Raw genomic sequence first — 23,385 nt, 5'->3', positions numbered from 1 at the left:
ATAACACAGAAAACAGCAAATATTTAAATTGAGACTAAAGAGAAGCAGCTGGAGGAAAATTTTGAAAAAGATTGAGAGACTGAGGACATCTCTATGCAGAGGGGACAAGGCCAGAAATCAGTACTGGAGCCCTGCATTAAAATTATGGCATGATTCTGTCCTTTACATCACTGCATGGGCTCAGGAACACTCCCAGAAATCCCGGTTTATTAACACAGGTTAAGCCTCTAGCATGCAAAGAAGAAGCCATATGTGAATGTGATCCAGAAACACTGGCGTCTTCTCTGGGCCAAAGCTCGTTTAAAGTGGATTGAAGCAAAGTGGAAAACTGCTCTGTGGTCAGATTAATTGAAATTTGAAATTCTTTTTGGAAAACATGAACGCCACATCCTCTGGAGTACAGGAGCAGGACCATCCAGCTCGTAAGCCTGCATCTATGTTGGTATTGGGGTCCATTAGTGCCTGTGGAATTAACAGCCTGCACATCTACCATCAATTTGAAATGTATATACAGGTTTAAGAGTAACATTCGCTCCCATCCAGACATGTTTTTCAGGGCAGGCCTTGCACATCTCAACAAAGCAATGCCAAACTGCATACTGGATCAATTACAACAGCGTGGCTTCATAGTAGAAGAGTCCGGGTGCTGAATTGGCCTGCCTGCAGTCCAGACCTCTTACCAGCTGAATCCTTCAGTATACCAGACAAGAACAGGACAACATTCCTCTCCCAGAATTCCAGCAGCTGGTCTCTTCAGTTCCCAGACTGTCGTTACACAGCAGTAAACATGGCCGTGTCGCAAGTATTTTGTAACGCTGCCATCAAATTCAGTGAATGTGACGAGCCAATACTTTTCCTAAAATGGTATATTTGCTCATTTTTAAACACTTGATGTTTTCTGTTCTATTGTGAATAAAAACGGCTCTATAAGAGTTCATATTCACTACTTTGTGTTTTTATGTACATCTCACACAGCCTCCCAGCTGTTTCTGCATTAGGGCTGTTAAGTAATTTCAAAGGCACTTGTTGGAAAGGCCAATGCTATCAATCGAAAAACAAAAAAGGGGCGCGATAAATGAAGCACTTCAAACTGACAGGGTGGCATCTTTAATCAATGTATTGTTGACAACATAGCATGTTATGTTAGTTAAAATATCATTTGTGCTGGGAGAGAATTTGGAACAATCAACATATACATACAAGTAAAACAACAACAACAGAGAGAGAAAAAAAAAATAGTATCCACAAACACTTTCATTCATTACACGCACACACACACACACACACACACACACACAGAGCACTCCCACCGGACCATGCGCCCACACAAACAGAAGCTAAAAGCTTGACAGTCGCACTGCTAGGTCTGTCAAGCAGTTTTGGATATTCTTCTGTTGGTACAAAAATGATCGTTTTGACAAAAATAATAATTTCATCAAGTGTGGTTGCCTCCCCTAACTTGCCCTCTCCACTTTCAGTCAAACTACTTGTTTTTATGTACAAGTGAGAAGGCAGTATGGCCGCATCAGTTGTAAATAAGGATATTTACTGCTAGATTTCTGGCATATTCGTTTTTTTTTTTTTCCTTTGTCATACAAAATAATATTTCTCTGAGGTAAGAACCGAGACAGTATCAAAATAGTAAAATGAAAATTTTTCTGAATGTAAAAGGACTACAGGTTCATTACTTGTTACAGCTGGATGACATATGACCTTACAGATAACAGCAGCGGAAAGAAGGGGGGAAAAAAATAAAGGAAAATTGAACAACGGTCCGATGTTGTATCAGTGGGTGATTTGCTCAGCTTGTCTGTGTTTGAGCGCGATGGGTCTGAGCCAGTGGAGAGGAATGGGAGTTGGTGACATCACAGGCGTTATCAAGGTTGGTTACATTGTGGGGGGGGGGGAGAAGAAAAAAAAAAAGAAGATCGCTGATGCTCTAATAGCTCCGGTGAGGCTGTGGCGGCTCTGTGGAGCTCCCAGAGGGCGTAGCGTGTGAAGTTATGAATGTGAAGCAGCTGAGCGTCTGAAGAGCGTGTACGGACAGGGAATAAATTACCACCTGGAGACTTTAAAGTTTAAACAAGACAGCCTACAGCCGGTGCAGCAGCTCCGTGAGGGTGCCGTTGAGCCTGAATTACCAGCAACGCTCACGATTACAGTATCATGTGATTACGACTAAATCAACCCCATGGAACGAATCACAAATGGCAGTCCACAAACCCGAGAGCTTCAAATGTAATCCTTTTGGTGGTGCTACGTGAATTATGAGGAGCGCCAAAAGCTTTATCTCCTGTGGACTGTACTGAGATAAGTCACTCTGGTACTTTCACAACTTGGCGACTGCCATTAAAAAAACGCAACTCTCTTTGTCCTGTGATGTCACCAGCTCCTAGCACTCTACTAGAAAAATCCCTTCACTCTGAAAAAGGTCAACTCAGGAAATGACACCCACCACAATCTGGCTAAGATGCTCTGAATGGAAAGTTGATCAACTCCGAAAGGCATTAGCAAGCAAAACCCCCATTTACACCAGGGCAATAAATCCAAACAACCATTCCTCCCCTTCAAAAGTTAAGGCAGTGATACTAAGGGGCAATGCTTTGCTGACCAGCAACTATGCTCCACTGACTACCAATGCAAGGCTGGTGCATGTTAGTGTCAGAAAGTATTCTCGCTTTTTTAATTTTTTAATTTTTAAGCCTCTGGGTTGCCAAAAAGTTAAACTAACTCTCTAGCATGTCACCACTAGACTGTCACAACGTCTCCTTTCAGAATAAAAGGCAGGGAAGAATGTTGTTTTATCCCCACGACAAACAAGCACATTTGCAGAAAAGGGAAATACCACACAGTCGTTTAAAGGAAGAAAACGTCTCTCTCACCCCCCCCACACACACTCACACACACATTCACACACACAAAGACATCAGAACCAACAATGAACAAACATCTCAGCCAAGGCGCCATATATATGCACATCATCTTTCAGAAACACATAAGGTTTTTGTCCTCTTCATTCCAGTGAAGGCGATTTCTGCAATGTATTTTTTTCACATCAACTCTTGGTCTGATTAACAGCAAAGACTGGCCATTCACCATCATGAAGACCTAATCCAAAAAAACCCCCCACTCTTTAAAGTTCAGTGGGAACCATCTAATCTCTGCACCTTTTTAATTTCCGATTGATTTAAATGTCTATTACTGAATGTTTATTTGAATGTAATCAAACCTGAATCTGAAAACTCAATGAGAATTACAAAAAAAGAAAAAAAAAAGTGCTTGATTAAGCTCTGTCTTCCTCCATTTGTGATTTTTGTGGTGTGATTTGGATTGTGGATCAAACCTTCATGATGGGAACGCACTGTGGGCAACATAACAGTAAGCAAATGATCAGATATACCTCCAGAGATGCACCAATAATTTTGTGGTGGGACAGTGGGAGTACTTGACTTGAATATTGGCCTATTATAATTAGTATTATTTATTTATTGTAACTACTAAAAAGCAAGAACTGTGGAGGAAATTAACCTTTCATTACTCGTGCTCCAAGTCCGAGCGTTCATGATTTTTCCGTAAGTCCAAGTGTAATCGGTGCATTGTGATATACCGTGATCGTTTTCTTTCTTCACATAAAAGACAACGCTAAGTAGATTCAGACATGTATTTTTTTTTTTCTAAACAGTTCTGTACAGGATACATGGAGAATGTTAACTCGTGTGGGTGTGGCTTCCGCCAGGTTCTTTATCACTCATCTCAGGTTCATTCGGCACGCGGCCGTCGAAAAGCTCATTCAAAAAACCTACAATCATCTCAAGTGCCCTCGCGCGTGTGGCGTCACGGCAAAGGTCTGTCGCCGCGCCTCCTACCAGCAGCCGGACCAACATATTTGTTAAGCTGCGATGTAGCCGGCCTATCAGTGCAACGCGCTGGTGATCAACTTAGGGCAGTAGCACAAGGATTTGAATGTTCTAACATCACAATCACAACTTCTCTCACATCTTTTTCTTTTGCTCACAACAACACATTTTCTTTCTGTCCCCGACTCCCACCCCCACATTCTAAAGGGCTTTGTCACTGATCTGAGGCGTTTTTAAAATTTCTTATTCCCCACTTGGCTGGAGAACAGAGGGTGAAAATTCAGGAATTTTAAGGAAATCTGAAGTTTTTAGGGACACTCTGACAGATTCTCGGGCTTCAAAGGTGGGGTCTATCAACAGTGCACACTACCTCCATTCTCTAGGGTAACAATGGAGGCCTACAGGTGAAAGATTGAAAGGAAAAGGATATTTTTTTTTTTGGAGGGCGGGGGGTTTGGATATTATGTGGGGATTAGCAGGACTGCACTCAGTGCAGCAGCTCTTCAAGCTCGCTCTCTTTGAGCTTAGCATTGTCTCTGACTTCGTCAAATGTGTACGTCTTCACAATCTTCCCATTACGAAAGACAGTGTGCAACAGGTCCTGGAAGAAAGAGTAAAGACAAAACAACAACAACAAAAAAGTGAGAATGGCAGCGTTCGTATGAAATCAAATTACTTGTGAACAATCAAAACAATTGAGTAGAGAAAAGGGTTTGTGTGAACTCACCACGCCATACTCCTCCAGATCGCCCTTGCCCTCCTCCAGAGTGACAAAGTCTCCGCTCTGGGTCCGGTGTAGAGACAGACGACCTTTCTTCGACCTCTTGTTGGGGTCTGCCACCGGATCCTTGAACACGTTCACCTGAGATACAGCACAAAAAGATCTATGTCACACTGAAACAGAAAGGACATCCCTGAAAAGTCTGTCTGTGATCATGGATGAATAAATGATGATTTCCACAAAGTGCACTTTAACAGCTACAAAGCCACATAAAAAATGTAGACCCATTCACCCGGTCCTCACCCCTAGTCCGTTGGTGACCACGTAGCTGCATTTGAATGAGCAGTTGAGCAGATCTCTGGTCAGTTTCTGCAGCAGAGCCCCTCCGGACCCGAAGGAAATGTTCTCAATGGACCATCTGTGTTCCTTCATTCCCTCCACAATCTGGAGAACAAATACACACAATCAAACCTTGCCGCTGACTTCGAACTTTGATCATCTGGCGCCATGTGCCTGTACCTCTTGCAGTGTGTTGATATCCACTCCATCTCCTTGTATGACTCTAATGTAAGGAGGGAGAACTTTGAACCCTTTAGAGTTCTCCTTTGGTGCAAACTTCTTACCTAGAATCTCCAAAACCTGTAAACGGTCAAAGAAGAGAGGATGGAGGAGGAGGTACAGAGAGGAAAAGTTGAGTTTCCTGGCTGGGTTAAAGATAAAGATAAAGAAAGTAAAGTTTGTGTGACCGCACCTTCAAAACCGTATCGAGCGGGTTTCCTGAGTCTGGTCGAACGACGAGCGGGGCGTCTGCGCTGCGCATCTCGATCAGCGCCCGCAGGTCTTCTCCCCAAATCTTCTCGCAGGCGTTGTAGATGTCATAGCTGTCGCTGACTATGGACACAGGCACGCTGGGGAACTGCTTGATGATGTGCTCGAAGGCATCTTTTTCATGGTCTTTCCCCCACGCTGTGATGGTACTGCAGAGAGAATGGCAGAGCTATTAAATATACATCTGAAGAAGAGTAAGACAGAAAAGACCAAACACACTGATCGCGTGATAGTGTCCCAGAGTGTCCAGAAGAGGGCGCTGCACTCCAGGCTTTAGTCTAAGATGAGCCCAAATATGATCTTACAGGTACTGTACAACAGCTGTGTGCACTTCTGATGCTGGCGTTCTTCTGCATCACCTAGCATCACCAGTGTAGTCAGACAAGGAAAAAAAGGCCATAGCTCCTGATGAATACATCAAATATTAATATTAATGCATCACGCACCATGATAACAAGGTAAGGTAAATGGAGAAGGGCAAATTCTATGCCATCAGCAAAATATGAAGATCTGGACTTTATGCTTATTAGGTCTTGGACAGCAGATGCTTATTATGATCATTTTGCTTTGTTTTAAGGATTTGGTGCTCTCCTTTGTGTTGTTCCAGAATCCAACCTGGCCCTGAAGATAATTTTAGTTTTATGCGCTGCAGCTCCTGAGATTCTTGGCACAACCCCAATACATGAAACATGTGCAGTGTGCACACACTGCTGGCACTGATTTCTTCAAACTGAGGGTGACACACCTTTTCTCTAAAAATCAACCCTCCCTTTTCCTCTGGAATATCACTGCGACTCCTCCCACTGAGGAGGTAGAAACGAAACCGATGTCAGGAGGGAGGCCATTGCATAACAGTTGCTATAACAACTCCAGCCACTATCCCACAATGCACTGGTATGGGGAAGAAGGGTGCGCTGGTGCAGCAGTAACAGCGCTGGCGGCCAGTATGAAGCTGCTGTGTGTGTGTGTGCGCATGAGAGCGAAACAGAAAGGGAGAGGTGTCTGTAGGCAGGATAAATGGAGAGGGATGTGCGCCGGGGCAGCAGCCAATCAAAACTCTCACTTCCAGCTAATCACAGCACCATTCACCGAATGAAATAGACGAACCAGATAATGACTGCGAGGGTGACCAAGCACAAGTCAGGAGAGAAAATTAACACCATCATGAGCCAAATGCTGAATAAATATTCACTCTGGCTGACAAAAATCTCTACATCAACAGCTTTGGCACATAATTAGGTGAAGCAAGTTTCCTTCTCTGTGGATGAAAAGCTGGATTCCAGAGCGGGATCTTGGCCAAACTGTGCACCATTTCATCAAAAGCAGCAATACAGATAAAGACAGCTGAGATTTTCCTAGAGAACAGGTGAATGTGTGGCCTAAATGCAGATAATTAAAACTGTGTGCAGTAATTTAGCAACCTGTATGAGCTGCTTAAAGTTTGTGCAAATCTTTGGAGTCCCTTGAAAGCAGCGTTTCTCAGACACCCGTCATTACATGGAGTCTGGAAGTAAATCTCCAAAAGTTTAAAAGCAGGTGGTGAAACCGCACGGTAAACTGTGCGGCCGTATCTGCAATAAAACACAGCTCAGAACGGTACACTGCACAGACAAATATTCCATCTCTAAGCAGGAACATAAAGTCCTTTACAGATTAACACTAAATAAATAAGGCCAGTAAAGTAAAACGTGTGTGTACCTGTGCTCGGCAGCGGGCACTGAGAAGCCTGGCACAGGGTCCTTGGTGCCATAGTACTTCTTAATGACTCCGATGCCAGCGACTGTGTCTGTGCCCTTGAAGTTGACCAGATGGGCGGAGGCTCCTATGCCAGCAGTCTGTGAATAAAGAGGATAGGTTGGTGGTTAGGGACCTTGAAGTGCTTTAAACAACCTTAAAGTGGAAATAATATGCTTCCCCTTATTTTCTCATTTATAGATTTGCAATTGCAGATGCTCTTTGATGGCTTTGTGCACAGAAGCCCCACCCACCTCCTGTTCAAACCTTACGTTTGCAAGGGATAGCAAAATGTGGACTAGACCATGTCTTAATGTTCTTTGTTTTTGAAATCTCTGATGAGCTTTATTGTCCTTGTCCTTAAATTAACCAGATTTAAATCCTTTAGCTTTCTTCATACCTCTTGTGAGGAAACGCCCCTGTAGCCGAAGTCATGTAGTTTATACTCCAGCCCCTCCAAATTCCCCGAAGTCTCTAAGAGGTACTTGGCAAGGATCTTCTTTTGCTCTCTAGAGTTGGTCGCCACAGTGATGGGATACCAGATCTGAACCAGGATGGTCTGACGGAGAAAGAAAGGAGAGTTCAGTTCACTTTACTGGATATTTATAACTGTTTCAGGGTGTCATTATGCTCCGAGTTTTTCCATGTGCATTTATTATAGCAAACCAGGTTATCAGACTAAATATTCATAACAGTTAATGGTAAGCAAAAAAGAAAAAAGAAAAGAAAAAAGAAAAAAGCAAGCGTAGTCAAGTTTTTTTCCCCTGCAGGCAACAGACCGGTGAATGTCTGGCCCAATTCTTTTGCTTTCCCAATATTTAAATGGAACTAAAACCCAAAACTAACAGGCTCAGAGGGATCACAGCGGCCTGCTCATTCACCAAAGACAAACTCTGGGAAAAGTACATTCCTTGTTGCTTCATGTCAACTCTGGACCACAGTCAATGACTTTAATATGAAAACAAGTGGCTTATCTGTACTCTCCGCCACCTGGGAAATTTTAGGAATACATAGTTTCTGCAGTCTGAAGCATAGAGCGTGATTCTGTGACGATCTGCCAGTCAGTGTTTTGCCCTCGCTTTCTAAAGCTCTCCTCCTTGTAAATTCAAAATCCATTTTGTCAAAGCAGTCATCAGATTTAAGCTGCGGTAAGAACAGATAATGCAGAAAAAGTTTGATAAAAAGAGAAACCTGTGCAATATGGTGACAAGAGGATTATGAACAAGAGCACTAAACTAAGAATATGTAACCGCATACTGCGATTTAAACATTTCATGTTAGGAATGACAACCAAGTACTATGCTATGTAGATTGAACCTCATTAACAGCAGATAAAGAGACCAAGCAAGACTAAAACTCTAAATATAACTAAGGCTATAAAAATTCTCTGTTTACCTAGCTCACACTCTTTGTGCCTCCTAACACTATGCAGTGTGTTTCTACCTTATAACACTGATCAGGTCACATGCATCCTCAGCCTAATTATAATTCCATAATATGGACTCATGTGACTGCCAAAGAAAGTCCAAAGTCCATGTGTACGCACACACGCGCGTTTGTAAGGCTATCTTTGCGAGGACATTCACTGACATTTAGCCCCTGACCCTGTCCTTTAATGCTAATGCTAGCCTTAACCTTTAAAACGAGTCTCAGCACTTAAATAGCTCTTGTAGGGGTTTCTGGCAGGCCAAAATATCCCCACTCACCACCTCTGGAACTCATGTCCTCATAGAGATACATATAAAGGAACACATAGGCTTTTTTTAAACTTATCTAAATGCTGACTGTGTTATGATGGCTCTGTATCATTTTCCTGGAAATCAAAAATCTATGAAATCACATAAGCATTAAAATTAAATTTTGAATTTTTATTGCTTCTGTGTAGGTTCCAGGACCTGGTAGTCTTGAGAGCTTGAGCTCTTATCCAGCAGGCTTCTTCACTCCTAAAAACAAATGGCGGTGGACCCTCAGGACCGCCTCCAAAGAGCACCACCTACCACATGGAGTTAAATCTCTGGGACTCTCCACCATTAGTTTTTAGACTTGAAGAAGCCTCTTGGATACAAACTTGAAAGGTCTTCACAAACCTAAAGAAGCCCAGCTGTCTTCTTTTTCAAATGATAGTTATTATTTTACTTTTGCAGGCTGTAAATTTCTTACAATAAAACAAAAACTCTGTGCGCATGTGCGTGTTTGTTTCCTTGTCCGCAAACTCCTCCTAGACTATAAGAAGTTGAGCAACCAAACTTTGCACAGGCCGCTGAAAGTTCTTATTTATATCACACATTATCATGTCCTTTTGTTGCCTGGTCGCAACAGGTTAAAGTGACCCACTGGTAGCATTTATACACTGTTTAAAAGAACCGTATCATTTTTTATTTCACAACAGTAACATCTAATTTATATCTTAGAAAAGTTGAGTTATGCATGAGATTTTATGATGTCAACATGGCATTGTGTTGCCTGGCAACAGGCTTAATCACCCTGTTTTGAGCCTTTATACACATATTATACCTTATAAAAGCATCCTATGTCAATACCATGTCATTTTTATCTACAAAAGCCAAATAATACACACCTAGCGGTGTGCTAAAATGCCTGTTTTTAGCATACAAACGCCATCTTTTTTGCAACTTTTCTCAATGTGATTAAGTGTATCGGTTTGCCAACTGCACAAACAGATCAAACAACACTGTAGCATGGGCATGTAGTAGTTATAACCAATTCTACATTTGTGTGTAACAGATTAAGTACAGTGTAAGCAATGTTACACTGCAATTTTTCTACCATTGTCATTGTCAGGCGACAGTTTGTAAAGGATACTTTCTGCCACGGTAAAATGGAGGGGCAGTAAAAGCAACACTAAGAAGGAATGCACACCGTACACACAACAACACAACTACTCTGTCAATGTCCCAGAACAAAATGGACGGCGATAAGGAACAACAGAGCGGGATGAGAATGGGGAAGGTAATAGCAAAAAATAAATAAATAAATAAATAAATAAAAAGGACGAGAAAGCAATAGAGAAGAAAGGGAAAAAAATGATGTGACAAAGAAGAAAATTAGAAAAGCGAAACAAGAAGAGACAGCAAGGTTGAAAGGGAAAGAGATAAATAGAGTATGACCTAATGACGCAGCTCAAGGACACCAGTCTGTGGCTAATTTTACCTCACAGCCATGAAGAATGACCCCCCCGTGTGTGTCTGTTTATGTGTGTATTTATATCAGCCACAGAAACTTACCAAGTGTGTGTAAATGGGTTTGTGGACGTGCCGTCACATAGCTCTTGGCTGTAGGTGACCTCCAAGTACTATGCCATCACAGAGTCGAGAGTGTGTGCATCACATAATAGCTCCAAACGCATACCACTTTCAGGATACATTAGAATTTCTGAACATACTAATGCGCTGGTAAGTGTGTGCATATAGATTATGAAAAGCCTTTTTGCATCAACAGACATAAACAAAAGCGTGCTGTTTCTGATTAATCACGAGTGATTCATTTGTAGGAACAGTCAAACGTGATATTTATGAACTGGTTTGACATGGTGAAAAAGAAAAAGAAACAGCAGGAGACAAGACAGCAGTTAGAAGAACAGAAAGTGAAAGTGAAGTGGAAGAAAGTGGTTGGTAAATGAATCTAGTTTTGCCGAGTCATTGAGGACAGCCTGTTCATGCAGCATTAAGTTCATGATAATCCTGATCTCAGAGAGGAGTCATACTGTGGATCAGCTCAGTGTAAAAATGCAGTACTCAAACTACCAGAATAAAGTCACTGAAATCTGCTTAACTTTCTCTGGAATTTTATGTGAAACCTACAGTATGGTTAAAAGATATCTGCTAAATATGCTTATTTATTAGATGGAAATAGTGACATCACTCTTCTGTGTAGTGAAAAATAAAACTAAAGATAATTAGATCATCTTAGAACAAATAGTAGAATCAGGAAAAGCACAGGTAGTCTGGCTGTCAAGAAAGGTAAAATATGACATCATAACATGACAAAATCAAATATGATATAATCTCAAAAAACTAGACCTTCCCTGATATTTAAAAAGACTACTGACTTTGAAGTCAATGACCTGCTAACATTAGCTAATGAATGGAGTCCACAAATCAACAAGCTTTCACCGCCAACAAACACTGAACAGAAAGACAAGATATTGCGTGATAGCATTTTGCCAGAAACAACTTTAGCCAGGGAGTAAGCTAAGATGGGTTAGATACAGACTTATATTCATATATGCACTACAATCAGTGCAATAAGATAACAAATCAATAATTTCAATATTAATCCCCCAAGGCTAACTTTAGCTTTCTTGCTAACAATACTACTAGATAAAATACTAAGTGACCATAGTTCCATGATACTAAGTCATGAAGCAAAAAGTCATGTTTATTTTGGACAGCAATAAATTCTGTAAATATACAAAGGAATAATACCCAAAAGTGATGCAGGCCTGGCTAGCCAGCTAGCTCTAACTGAACTAGACACCATATATCTGGCATCTGTAGATTTGTTTTGAAGATATAAATAATCACATAAACAGTATATGCTCAGGTTATTCTGTTGATGTGCAGTATATTAGTTCACAGCAGTCTTGTATAGTCTCGAGTGGCGCTAACTCCTCACCCTGACCTTTAAATAAAAGGGATCATGCATTATGTTGTAGTTAATGAGTTTAAAATGGGCTGGTAGGTGGCTTTTGTATGCCTTTTACAGAGCCACCAAAGTGGTATCAATATTTTCACCTTGATCTCAACAAAGAAGCGATTAAGTGTGTTTCAGTCTGCAGCACACAAAACTCAATTTACACTTCTTTTTTTGGTGTCAAATAAGTGTAAGTGTACAACAATGACCATATGAACCTACTACTACTACATTCTTAGAATAATTTCCGAAAGAAAGGGTCTAATAAAAAGCAACAAGTAAGGATATTCCTGCCACTATCCTTTTGCTGCAGTTGTAACACAAGTACGTCTCCAAGTGGGTATTAAGCTATAAACTATGGCAGAATTGCAACTCAGTGAGATTTAAGAAGTCATGAAGTGTCGCAGGGCATGCTGCCAAACTAAATTGTTTATGGCTTTTATAAAACTATTACCTCTCTATTGTAATAAATGGGACCTAAACGTTGCTAATGTCTTCCTTCTTCTATTAATTATCAAATAACCATTAAATGGTATCGCTAAGCCTAGCGATGTAGTTTTAGTAGCAATGTGATGAGCACATAAAAAATTTCAATGGCATATGAGGGCACAGGGGTATGAAATTTACGAGGGCTTTTAACTTGATAGAGCTCTTCCAGTAGTGACACTGTGAAGGGGTTCTCCTGTGATTTAGCACTACACTGAAAAGCAACTGAAATCCACAAGACAGATCTAAACAACAGTCAAAATTCAGTTTTTTGTTATAGATCACACATAAAACGTACACCTCAAATCCATAAATGAATAAAAGACGTCATGTCAGGGCCCTCTCAGATCCCACCCCGACCCGTGTCCATAAACCAAACGTACCTCCACCCAGTTAGTGAGCCAGTAGCATTCGGGGTCTGTGCTCTCCACTGTGAACAAAACATTGCCTCGAGGAATGACACTCCCCTCTGGCACTGCCTTGATTTCAATGGGCAGGTGTCCGTTGTATTTCTGTAAAGACAAAGAAATGCACACAAATATATTTGCCGCTTTAAAGGTTACCAGCATCACTTTCCTGGATATATTAACGGATTTAGGGCTGTTCGACATAATGATATATATCGGATGACGATAAAAACGTCTATCGTTTCATATTATGCTATCGTTTGTTTCGTGGTGTCGCAAAATAAACTGTTTACGGCAATATTTTTTCATCGTTTTGATGGTCACTGTAGAATTTCTTAAAGTTCTCTCTTTTTTATAAACCACACTACGGACGGACACGCGACTGTTTTATGCGTTGTCGTTAGCAACAACGACGGTAAAACCATCGCGTGGCTCCGCCGTCCGCTTGTTTATTTTCCACATAAACCTTTCACAATAAAGCTGAAGAGCCTGTTGAGATTTTTCAAAATAAACTGAATCACGAGAAATAGTATGCAGAGAGTTTACGGACGAGAAGCCAAGAAGAGCCGTCAGGTGCTAAAAAATAAACCTTAGAACAGGCTTTTCCCCACAGCCCGCCGTGTAATAAATACAAAGAAAATTGCAGCCGTTTCAACTTATGCAACACTTGACTCCATTTACACGACGCACAGTTGAAAACACTTAACGCAAGTCGAGTTCCCCAAGATTCACAGAATTTACAGAAGATGTAACATTTTTGTGATATATATCGTTGTCGGGACATTTGGATAAGAGATTTTGGTCATATCGCACAGCAGGATTTATATCTAAGCTGCAGAAAAGATTTTCAGAGATAAACCATTGATTCGGAAGGAAAGGTAAGTTAAAGTGGGAAGCATTACGTTCATTTCCATAGTTTTTAATTGCCGATTAGGTTTGGTTGCAAAACAAAAAACAAAACACAATTTCCATCGAGGACATAACATAGCAATAAGGTACACATTTCTATCAGAAAAAAAAAAAGAAGCAAAAAAACAGTATTTTTGGTTGCCTGGGGTAGTGCTGCACTTGACTCAGCACTATATTTTAATTGCTGTTAGAGTGGAATCGGTAAAGCAGGCTGTTACTATTTTTGTCTATTTGTTCGTAGACTTTAGTATCCAGTGAAATGAACAATGTATTAACATTACAGACACGGAGATTTAATGTTTGCTTCCTAGCAACAACACTAACGATATTATTTCATTATTAGCCGTAGCCACTACTTTAACCAACGACTAATGTGACTAACTGATAATTGCTAATAGTTAGCTGGCTATGGCTAACACGTACCATTCAAATTAACTGTTTAATAGATAAATGTTGTTGAAACTGATGCTTTACTGACCCCTCAGAATTCCTCATATAGTGCTGCTAGTAAGGGGAGGGGCTGAGTGTGTGTGCCTGTTGGTCTGGTACTGTGATATGTGCCAAATGGAGGAGGCCATGACAGGAGTTTTGTGTCTGTACCGCTGCAAACGAGCATCTGATAGAGGCGTTCTTTTTAGTAATGATTTTTTAAACAACTCTAGTTTTTAATGATAAAAAATTGCCTTAAAACAGTTTTCCAGGAACACGCTGAATCTCCTGGTGTGCACTCAGACCTCTAGCTTCTCTGACACCCGAAACATCAACACCACAGTGTTTCATGTGGTAACATTACGATGTGCTTGTGTACATGTACACACAGTTTTTTCCTTAATAAACTATTTCCTGAAACAGTCTGTATTGTTTAGGAAACCTATCTACAAACATACCTAAAAAAATGTTTCATCATATAGGAAAAAAGACACACAAAAAAACATTTTTCTAAGCACTTTCAGTACTCTCTTACCTCCAAAATATAAGTCCACCCCTTCTCATTAAAAACATCATCCTGGAAGTGTTCTCTGTAGACCTCCTTCGCCTCTTGAATCTTCTCTGGAGTCACTACTTTTCCTGGAGAGCAGGAAGTAGGTGGGGAATAAGGGAGGAAGCGGGAGACAGTACAGACGAAGAGGTTGGTGAAACAAACACCGCAGCACTGGTGTGCTTCTCTACTGTCCACCACGATAATCAAGTTTGAAGCTGCTGAGAAGGCATCTTTGTTTGGAAAACATGTGACACCAACTACATCCTTGTCTCATTTCAAGTCTGACTAGTTTCTAGTTCATGGAAACTATTAAACACAGCATACCACAGATGGGAAAGGCGCTATAAGGGGATACTGTGGTTTATTAGGAAATGCAAAAGAAAGGTCTGACAGTGTTACATGCGTGTGCAATCATCTCTATCGTGATTTATAAAACCATGAAGTGTAAGTGGAGCTAGCTGCTTTCTTTGGTTTCTAGATTTTATACTAAGCTACTTTAATGTAACCCTCTTTCAACAATGCATTAGCGGGTTAAAATCTCTGAATGGGGAGGTTTTCTTGTAGCTTTGGTAACAGAGGTTCTGTTTTTTTTACTTGCACTTCTTCATGAAATTAGTTAGAGGATAGAGGATCGAGGATGCATCGCTGGTAGATGGCCTAATCACTGTGCTCCGAGCGACGCTCTGCCGAGCCAGCTTTTCTCCCTCGGACAGCGAAAGAGCAGCTGTGCTTTTGTCCTCTCCGTCTATGTTCTCTGTTATCCGTGGCACTTTCTCCACACCTCTGTTACCACACCATGAAATCCGCTTAACAGACATGAGGGAGATGCATTCTTTCGACACTCTCTCTTGCCCTCTCTTTTGCCTCTCAGGACGTGAGCGTCAGCGTTAATCATCTTGAGTTAATTAGGGCATAGAGTGTTTTGGGCTTATTTCAGGCTGGTCTTGTTTTCTCCTTTCTTTCCCAACCTGGATTCTTTTGTTGTATGTTTTTTTTGTATGGCCTAATCAATGTGAAGCAGCACGCTGCAGCCTCGCTGTTTTTCGAATGAATAAAAGAACTGTTGCTGCAGGACTTGATAGAAACCACCTGCTCTGCTGAAGTGTCCTTCAGCAAAGCAATGACTTTGAAGAGCCTTGGGCACGCTGCTCTGCAACTGACCCTGTATGCTGACCTTGCCCTGTAGAGGGACGGCCAAAACAATAGTGTGCTCCCACAGGGACCAATCAAGTATTGTAAAAGGCCCTCCAAAGTCTGGATGTCGACTTTTTCAGCTACACTTAATTTTTTTTTTATTAACCAGTAAAAATCTTTCGCCTGACTAGAGACTGAGGATTGCTGGACCACAGCAAAATAGCGGTTGGGTAAACTGCATTCACAGCACTAGAATCATAACATAATGTGCACAGCTGGTTCAAAATGCCTCCATGTCCTGGTTATGTGATTTAAGTATTGAACTGTTACCCTTATTTAATTTAAGTGGACTGGAAGCACTTCTATTTATGCAAACATCACAACGCGATGGCTGCATGTGACCCGACTCCCTCCAGTCTGTGTTTATTTGCCATTGAGAAGCTTGGACTTAGCTGCAGGTCATGCTGACTCGTTTAGTCCGGCTACAGAGCTTTTACTTAAATGAAAGCCAAACTTACCTTTTAGATATTTGTGCAGGATGTACTGTAGGCCATAAAAGACAGTTTTGTCATATTTGACTTTTCTGTTTTTGCTGGGGTCTGTCCTCTTCTCGCGGCACTCGAAGTAGGAGTACACTTTACTCGTGTTGGGGGGGTACTGTTTATAATGCGTTACCTGCCAAAACAGAGCATAAGACAAATTAGACTGGCTATAAACAATGACTAACCAGTTTAACCGAGTTAGGAGAAAACTAAAACAAGAGCAGTCTGATACTGCATACCATTGCCACAGCTGAAAATTCCCTAGACACCATGCATGAATAAATTTCTGGATCCAGGAACACTAAGACAACATGTCCAATTTATCTTATTTCAGTCTGACATACATTGGTGAAGGTGTACTCACTTCTAAGTTGAGTCAAACCCCATCCAACATGATCACTAACTACTTTATTTTTTATCTATTATGCACATGTTAACATGCCAACTGTGCAAATTGACTCATCTAGATTTTATCATTAGTGTTAGGAGGAAATGGGCCTGCACTGTAGCCCAGTTTCACAATGTATCTTGTACATTTTGCACTGTACAATACTGCACAATCCCACCTTTCGAAGGAACTGATGTTATCTGAATGCGTTTTAAGATTGTGCAAGTCTTTAAAATAATATTTAGTGTACACAGAATTTGGACCAACGCAATATGACCAACACCCTGCTTGATTTCAGGGCGTCGAAGGGATTTCAAAGGAAAACAGCAGCATTTTCAAACTGAAAAAAACAACTTATCTTCCACAGAAATGAAGAAATCCCATAAAATCAGTAGCCTGTTACCAAATAAACACACATTTTCACAACTTATCTGTGATCGCATGAAACATTTCAGTTCATCAAAGTGTTTCAATTTCATGCATTAAATTAAAAAACAAACAAACATTATATTAAAAAAAAAAAATCACATTCAGGGAGAAAGAAGTCAAATTTGTCTCTCACACATACACATTTTCTCTGGAAAACAGTTGTTTGGAGCTTTATGTGCACTTCTAGTGAAAATTGAATCCAGAGTGTCTGCAATCAAGTCAACAGCTTAAGGCAAGTCCAGACATGTTTCAATAACAGACTCTACTATCATACCCGTATGATACAGTCTCACAAAAAGGAGACGATACATAGTCAGTGGTAGCCATCAGTCATTAATTAAATCCCTAAATGAGCTAATGGATTTCCAGAGTGAACTAAAGGTTTAACTCCTACCAGCAACGCTCCTACCACAACTGAAGTGCAATTACATTTAGAAATTATATTCCTGCCTCATCATGTGTCACATGAGAACCTAACGTGTACACAGTCAAAGTACAAGTCACAGTACAAGCAAGAGTCATTTATTATTGTTAGACATTAGACTCTGATCAAACATACCTAGAGACCGGCTGGTGACCACCTTGGTAAACACTAGTCACCAAGGAAAAATAAGTACTCAATGACCAGTTGGCGAGTTGTTGCTATGAAACTGATTGCTAAGGCCCAGTCACAAAAACCCATAGACAGTGCAGAGACTCAGTGGTAACCTTCAGTTGCTAGGGAAAAGTTTGATGGCTGACAGGTTGGCAAGTGGTTGCAGTAGGCTGTTTGCTTTCGCTAGGATGTGAAATTGATTCACAAAGAAGTTTACAGCGCTGCACCAAAAAACACCTTGCGATGGTTTTGGTCACTAACAGCTTGCCTGCAGTTTGTATGGAAAACGCTGACTTTTCTGAAAACACTAACTACTTGCTAAGCATTAGTGAAACTTTGAAAGAATGTTCTCCATTTCCAGTTTGACTCCCACTTTTTCCAAGTTTGGTGGTTCTTTTTCCTTGATCATTAATATGCAAAGGGTCATGACCATGACCAAACAACATCTGGCTAAGGGGATGGCACAACACAGAAGAGCTAACTCGTCAGGCCAGGACTCTACAGTCTATTCACACCTACAGGCCAGTGGCCACTCTTTCAGTGATGAGGGTACACACATCCTGGACAGGGAGGAATGCTGGTTTGAGCGCGGAGTCAAGGAGGCCATTTACGTGAAAAGAGAAAGGGTGAATCGAGGAGGGGGCCTAAGGGTACATCCTTCACCATCTTACAACACTGTGATTGGAGCCATTCCCCAACTCTCTGTGAATGGTACTCATGGCTATTGATCAGCGGTTGTTGATCAGTGGTCATGACAATATCCATATAAAAGTTCAAGAACTGACCTCACAGCCCATTGTTCATTCATTGGGTTAGTTTCAGTCATTATGCTATAAGTCTGGGGAAACCTGCAGTCAGCTGAGACTGAAGAAGTCACTCGGATGAGTGACAAAATGTTTCTCCCACTTAAAACGCTACATCCAGAAGAACAGAATCAACTTTTTGGGCGTTCCTTACCTGGATTACTGAGCATGCATCAAGACATTAAGATACAAAACTGCTTAACACCCACATTGAGTATAGATGAGATAAATGTCAATGAACCACTCAGTTACTCTGACCCCCGTATGTGTCCTTTCCTCTGGGCTTTCGAGGACTCAAAATAGAGTCAAGACACTTAACATGACACTGAGTGCAACCACGTGTGTACACATTCACTGGCACCCCTTGTACACACACACACACACACACACACACACACACACGCACACGCACACGCAACCCCCCCCCCCCATGGCTTTAGAATGACAAAACTAATCAGAGAGTTTCAAAGCACGAGCGGTACGTCCATATTGTCCTCCAACAATATTATTAAATGTCAGCAGAGGACACACATATGAATATTTGATTATAAAACATCCATCTATTGTAACATGAACCTAATTACGACAAACAAGACCAACTACTGAGCTACACAATTCAGTTTTACAGTAACAGTATCAGTAATGGAAGGAGGTGCATGTAGTGGTAAAACCACAGAGTGCCATCACTTACCAGTACCTCTTAACTATAAGGAGATGTTTGTTAAGTAAATCTCACTATTTTCATATATGAATAACTCGTAAGCAGGCTCTAGGTTCATAAATTTGAGGATATGATATTTTGAGTACTTATTATACAATCACAAGCTCATTCAGTCTGGGTTTTGTACTGAGAAAACTGATCAGACACAAACGCAACTGAAGTAAGGTTTGGGGCTTGTTATCTGCTTCCTCTTTTTCCTTCCTTCCTCCTTTAAAACCCTGATGATACTGAGGTAACTGAGGGTGTAATGATTCCACGATACTTAAAATCAAAAACACCAAACATATACACTGACGCTGATCGTCTATGACAGCGCAGAAAGTCAATGCAGTGTCAGTAATTTTCTCGCACACAAGTTGCCATCTATAAACATCACGTAATTTCTATTTGCTCTTTCGAGACTGGAAAGGAGATGATGAAGGCAGCCTTGTGAAAACGCTTGGACGTTTCACAAAAGTTCCTTAAATCTATTACCACAACCTTTTCCATCATCACCACGCCTAAAATGCAGTACACTCAGGGCACTGCCCCATTACCTGAAGTTAACAGTTCAATTCAAAGACAAATAATGGAACAACACACACTGAAAGTTCAGTTAGTCTGGTCCCAAAGATAAACTCCAACTCTGCAACTCCGGGCTTGATCACCTCTCTGTAGTGGCACGTGAAACGGTTCTCTGTCGAAGTGGCTTTTCAGCTTGCAGCCAGTTTTCAAAGACGCAAACAACACGTGCAGTTGGTCTGTCCAATCACGGGACGAAAGACACGCTGGAGAACCAGGTGAAAGGTATCAACAATTCCGATTAGGAAACACAAAGCAGGAAGTGCCGGGTTTAGCCGGACAGTAGGACCCGAACTTTCAAAATAAGAGCAAGGGGATGCATTAAAAAAAAAGAAAGAAAAGCTAAAATGAATCCCCAGATACTTTAATGTAAGACCCTGGATCCCTGCTTACTTTCTCACCATCTTTCACTCTGGATTTAAGGGTCAGAAGAGTGTAATATGTAAATGTGGTCACATGGTGACAAACTAATGTGGCTTTTCTTTAAAAATCTGTGCTAATAATAGAACACAATATAACTCCTCCCTGTCGAACATGCAGAGATTTTTTGGATGCATGCTTCCAGACAATAGGCCGGCGTGCCTTTGGGACAGAGAGCTTCTCTTTTGAATTCAAGCACACAAAACACAAAGGTGCTCAGGTGGAGTTTGTTTTTCTGTCCTGTGTGTGCCTTCAGTTGTTCTGAGAGACCACCGAGCGTTTCTTTGAATTAACCTTTCTCTTGCAGTCATGCACGGCCAAGCTACACATACAAGGTAAAGATGGGTGACAGGTGTTGCAACACAAGTAAGACTTGCCTGCGCTGCAGTGAGGAGACATTTATCTGTACTGTCATTTGCTGCTTCTCTCTGGGCTTTAACTATCACTAGTTGACTGAAAACACGACTTCTCACACAATGCTGTGCTTTACTTTGAACACACTTTGTTGCTACCTAACAAAAACATTTGTAGCCTTCTATTTGACATTATGCAGCTCTTCATGACATTTCTTAAGTTACAAGGAAAAACTGTTTTCTATGAATGGAAATGTGTATTCTGTATTCTGATTTTTGACATTGTGGTGAAGCGGAGCAGAAAATACTGGGTCTTTGTTTGAAATCTACTTTTTGTTTTCCAATAACTTGAATAAAGTCAAATCAATGAAATATGAGCTCTGTGGGAGGATTTAATGGACTTGATGTAATTGTTGCATCGGGAAATATCCGATACTCTAGACTGAGTTTCACTGTAGATGTCTCATAAAGGGGTTAACTACATAAGCCCTTTATTAAAATAGTCAATCCAGATACTTTACACTTAGTTTAAAACAAAAGGAGGTGCCAGAAAGCTAAGACTTTCTGGAAACCACTCAACACGAAACCGCCACCACTTCCAAAGGGATGTTTCAGCTCATAAAAAACACCCACACTATATAATATACATATACATCCACTTAACACCAGTCAGCAGTGGTACTGGCTGTTCATCGATAATCCCAATCGATGAATACTTCCAGAATCAGGTATACGCTTACTTTCATTTTTTCCTATAGTGAAAGTTAAACTGTAATGTATATAAATGAAACAATGAAATGAAACCAAAACCACTCATTTGGATGAAATGAAAGGTAAGGTGTGACTGTGCATTACACACCGACGGGAGATTTTGGAGGTATTTAAGTGAAGATATTTTTTTCTTTATTTCCTTGGTGAAAAAAATTATGATATGGCAATGCAGCTGATATATATGGGTACAGAACATGAAATATAACTGAACAGCACACTTAAGAGATATGCTGTAGGCAAATTAAACCACACTAACATTAGTATATTTCTGACATTTTCAGGCTAATAAAGAATTTTTTAAAAAATGAAAACACACCTCTTTGGGTTTTTTCCTGTATAAAATGAATATGGCAGATAGACTGCCAGGCTTGCAAAAGACAGTATGTTAATCAGAGATTCTTTTACACAGTGGTAGTAAATGATACACATTTTAAAAAGTGATAACACAATGAAAGTACATCCATGTATACATACATTCAAGATGTTAGTTTGTATCATTAGACTGCATTTCCAAGTTTTTTGTTCATTCATTGTACTGCTGTAGCCCCATACTCCCCTCTCCTGTCATTTCTGACTTACTTTCCTATCATCAGCATCACCGAATTGCTGAATGGTGTCACATGGCAGTTGACCTGGCAGCCGTCCCGGCAACCACTTGCTACGTGAGCTTAAACAATACTCTAAAATCATTTGTCCTCTGTTTATATTGTTGGTTATCAGCGGGTTTTTTCTTGTCGTTAGCCAGTGTATAAACCCTTACCCACTGCCAAACATCATTAAAAACCCGCTTTGAAAGTCTGTTCCTTGTGATTCATTTTTAACTTTCGCTTTTGTTTTCTCGTAAGTCATGAATTGCATTATGAGTGGTGCGAGCTAGCCCTATAGTGGCTAACACGACGTCGAGCTAGTGTGACTGAGCTTTTGCCCATGTGCAGTTCATACAGCACTTGCTAGCTAGGGGCTAATACTAGCTTTTTTTTATATCAATACCCTTCATCTCTCTCTTGCGCTCCCTATGCGTTAGCTAGCTAACTCAGCTAGCTGCAAACCACTATGACTAGCAATCCGAGGGGGGACTGGTATGGTAATAGCAGCGATCTTACATGAAATCTAGGCAAAAAAAAGGATGCCTGCTTTGTGAATGTGGTATACCGTCTCTGTTGTACCAGCCCTCTTCTCCCTCCCCCAACTAATTTGGCCTGCGGTGAACCGATGGATACCGGCCACACAGAACAGTGTGATGGCCTTGGGACTGATGATGAAACCACCTTGACTTTGTCAATTTTCACTCTTAACGACTCTCCCTTCACCTAATGCCTCGTTCGCCCGAGACGATCACGGGTACCGTACCTTGTATGAATCGGTCGCTAACAATATGTTGAAGTCGGTGTCTCTGTGCTCCATCTTTTCCCCCCTTGGTTGTGAGTCGCAGCTGTCAGTAGGTTGTGTTACGCGCCGTGCTGCCGGAGACTCTCCAGCCTTGTGTGTAGCCTGGAAGGGGGAAGGACGGGCAGAGAGAACCGGGCGGGGGAAGGGGCGGGGACTCGGGGGCGGGCGCATACGTCACACCGAAATTCCGACGTTCGTCGTGTATATCCGGAATCACTCGGCTGGATTGCGCGTTGGGCCCTCTTACATGCAGTTCTCAAGATGAGCAGATGAGGGCAGTATTGGTCATCAGTATTGGCCATCAAATACAGCTCCAACATAAGCTCTAGGTTCTTTCACCTGTAAGAATAGTAATGGTGAAAGTTGTCTCACCTTCAACAGGTGAAAGTAAAAAGGCAGGTCAATGTTGAATAGTGACGAACACCATGCACATTTAACGTGAAGAAGCAAAAGTGAGTGAAAACACCTAGAGTACCTCTGTGGAATTAGTGATGTGGAAATCACAACAGCATATTAACTGTACACAGAAGTCTGGTTTCAGAAGATGATTGATTTATTCCCCTTATTAGGCAGATGCTCATTATTTTTAATCTTCTGAATAGGTCTAGATATCACTAACATACAGATTGTTTTGTTATGTTTTTTAGAAGATGATACAAAGGTAGAAACATTTTTTTTTTCGATTTATCTTGATATCAAAAA

General features: G+C 41.1%; 1 protein-coding gene across 1 annotated transcript; it reads right to left on the bottom strand.

Moving 5' to 3' along the window:
• Positions 1 to 1,091: 1,091 nt before the first annotated feature.
• On the bottom strand, positions 1,092 to 22,801 carry nampt1 (nicotinamide phosphoribosyltransferase 1). The gene is made up of 11 exons (XM_031726509.2): positions 22,645 to 22,801; positions 16,230 to 16,386; positions 14,560 to 14,663; positions 12,663 to 12,791; positions 7,541 to 7,699; positions 7,105 to 7,241; positions 5,330 to 5,555; positions 5,098 to 5,217; positions 4,882 to 5,022; positions 4,585 to 4,719; positions 1,092 to 4,458 (listed from the first exon to the last, which is right to left on the bottom strand). Exons 1-11 carry the CDS (start codon positions 22,696 to 22,698, stop codon positions 4,345 to 4,347), a joined length of 1,476 nt encoding a protein of 491 aa, XP_031582369.1. The 5' UTR covers positions 22,699 to 22,801; the 3' UTR covers positions 1,092 to 4,344.
• Positions 22,802 to 23,385: the final 584 nt, after the last annotated feature.

The sequence above is a fragment of the Oreochromis aureus genome, linkage group 17, assembly GCF_013358895.1.
Source record: "Oreochromis aureus strain Israel breed Guangdong linkage group 17, ZZ_aureus, whole genome shotgun sequence".
Lineage (NCBI taxonomy): Eukaryota > Metazoa > Chordata > Actinopteri > Cichliformes > Cichlidae > Oreochromis > Oreochromis aureus.
The sequence above is the reverse complement of the archived record's forward strand: the minus strand, read 5'-3'. Positions and strand labels throughout refer to the sequence as shown.

Excerpts from the sequence above, each read along its gene's own strand:
- nampt1 (XM_031726509.2), bottom strand. The coding sequence starts at position 22,698 with ATGGAGCACAGAGACACCGACTTCAACATATTGTTAGCGACCGATTCA. Across the intron at positions 5,218-5,329 it reads CGCTCGATACGGTTTTGAAG|GTTTTGGAGATTCTAGGTAA; the intron begins GTGCGGTCACAC and ends GACCGTTTACAG. Across the intron at positions 4,720-4,881 it reads TGGTCACCAACGGACTAGGG|GTGAACGTGTTCAAGGATCC; the intron begins GTGAGGACCGGG and ends GCTGTATCTCAG.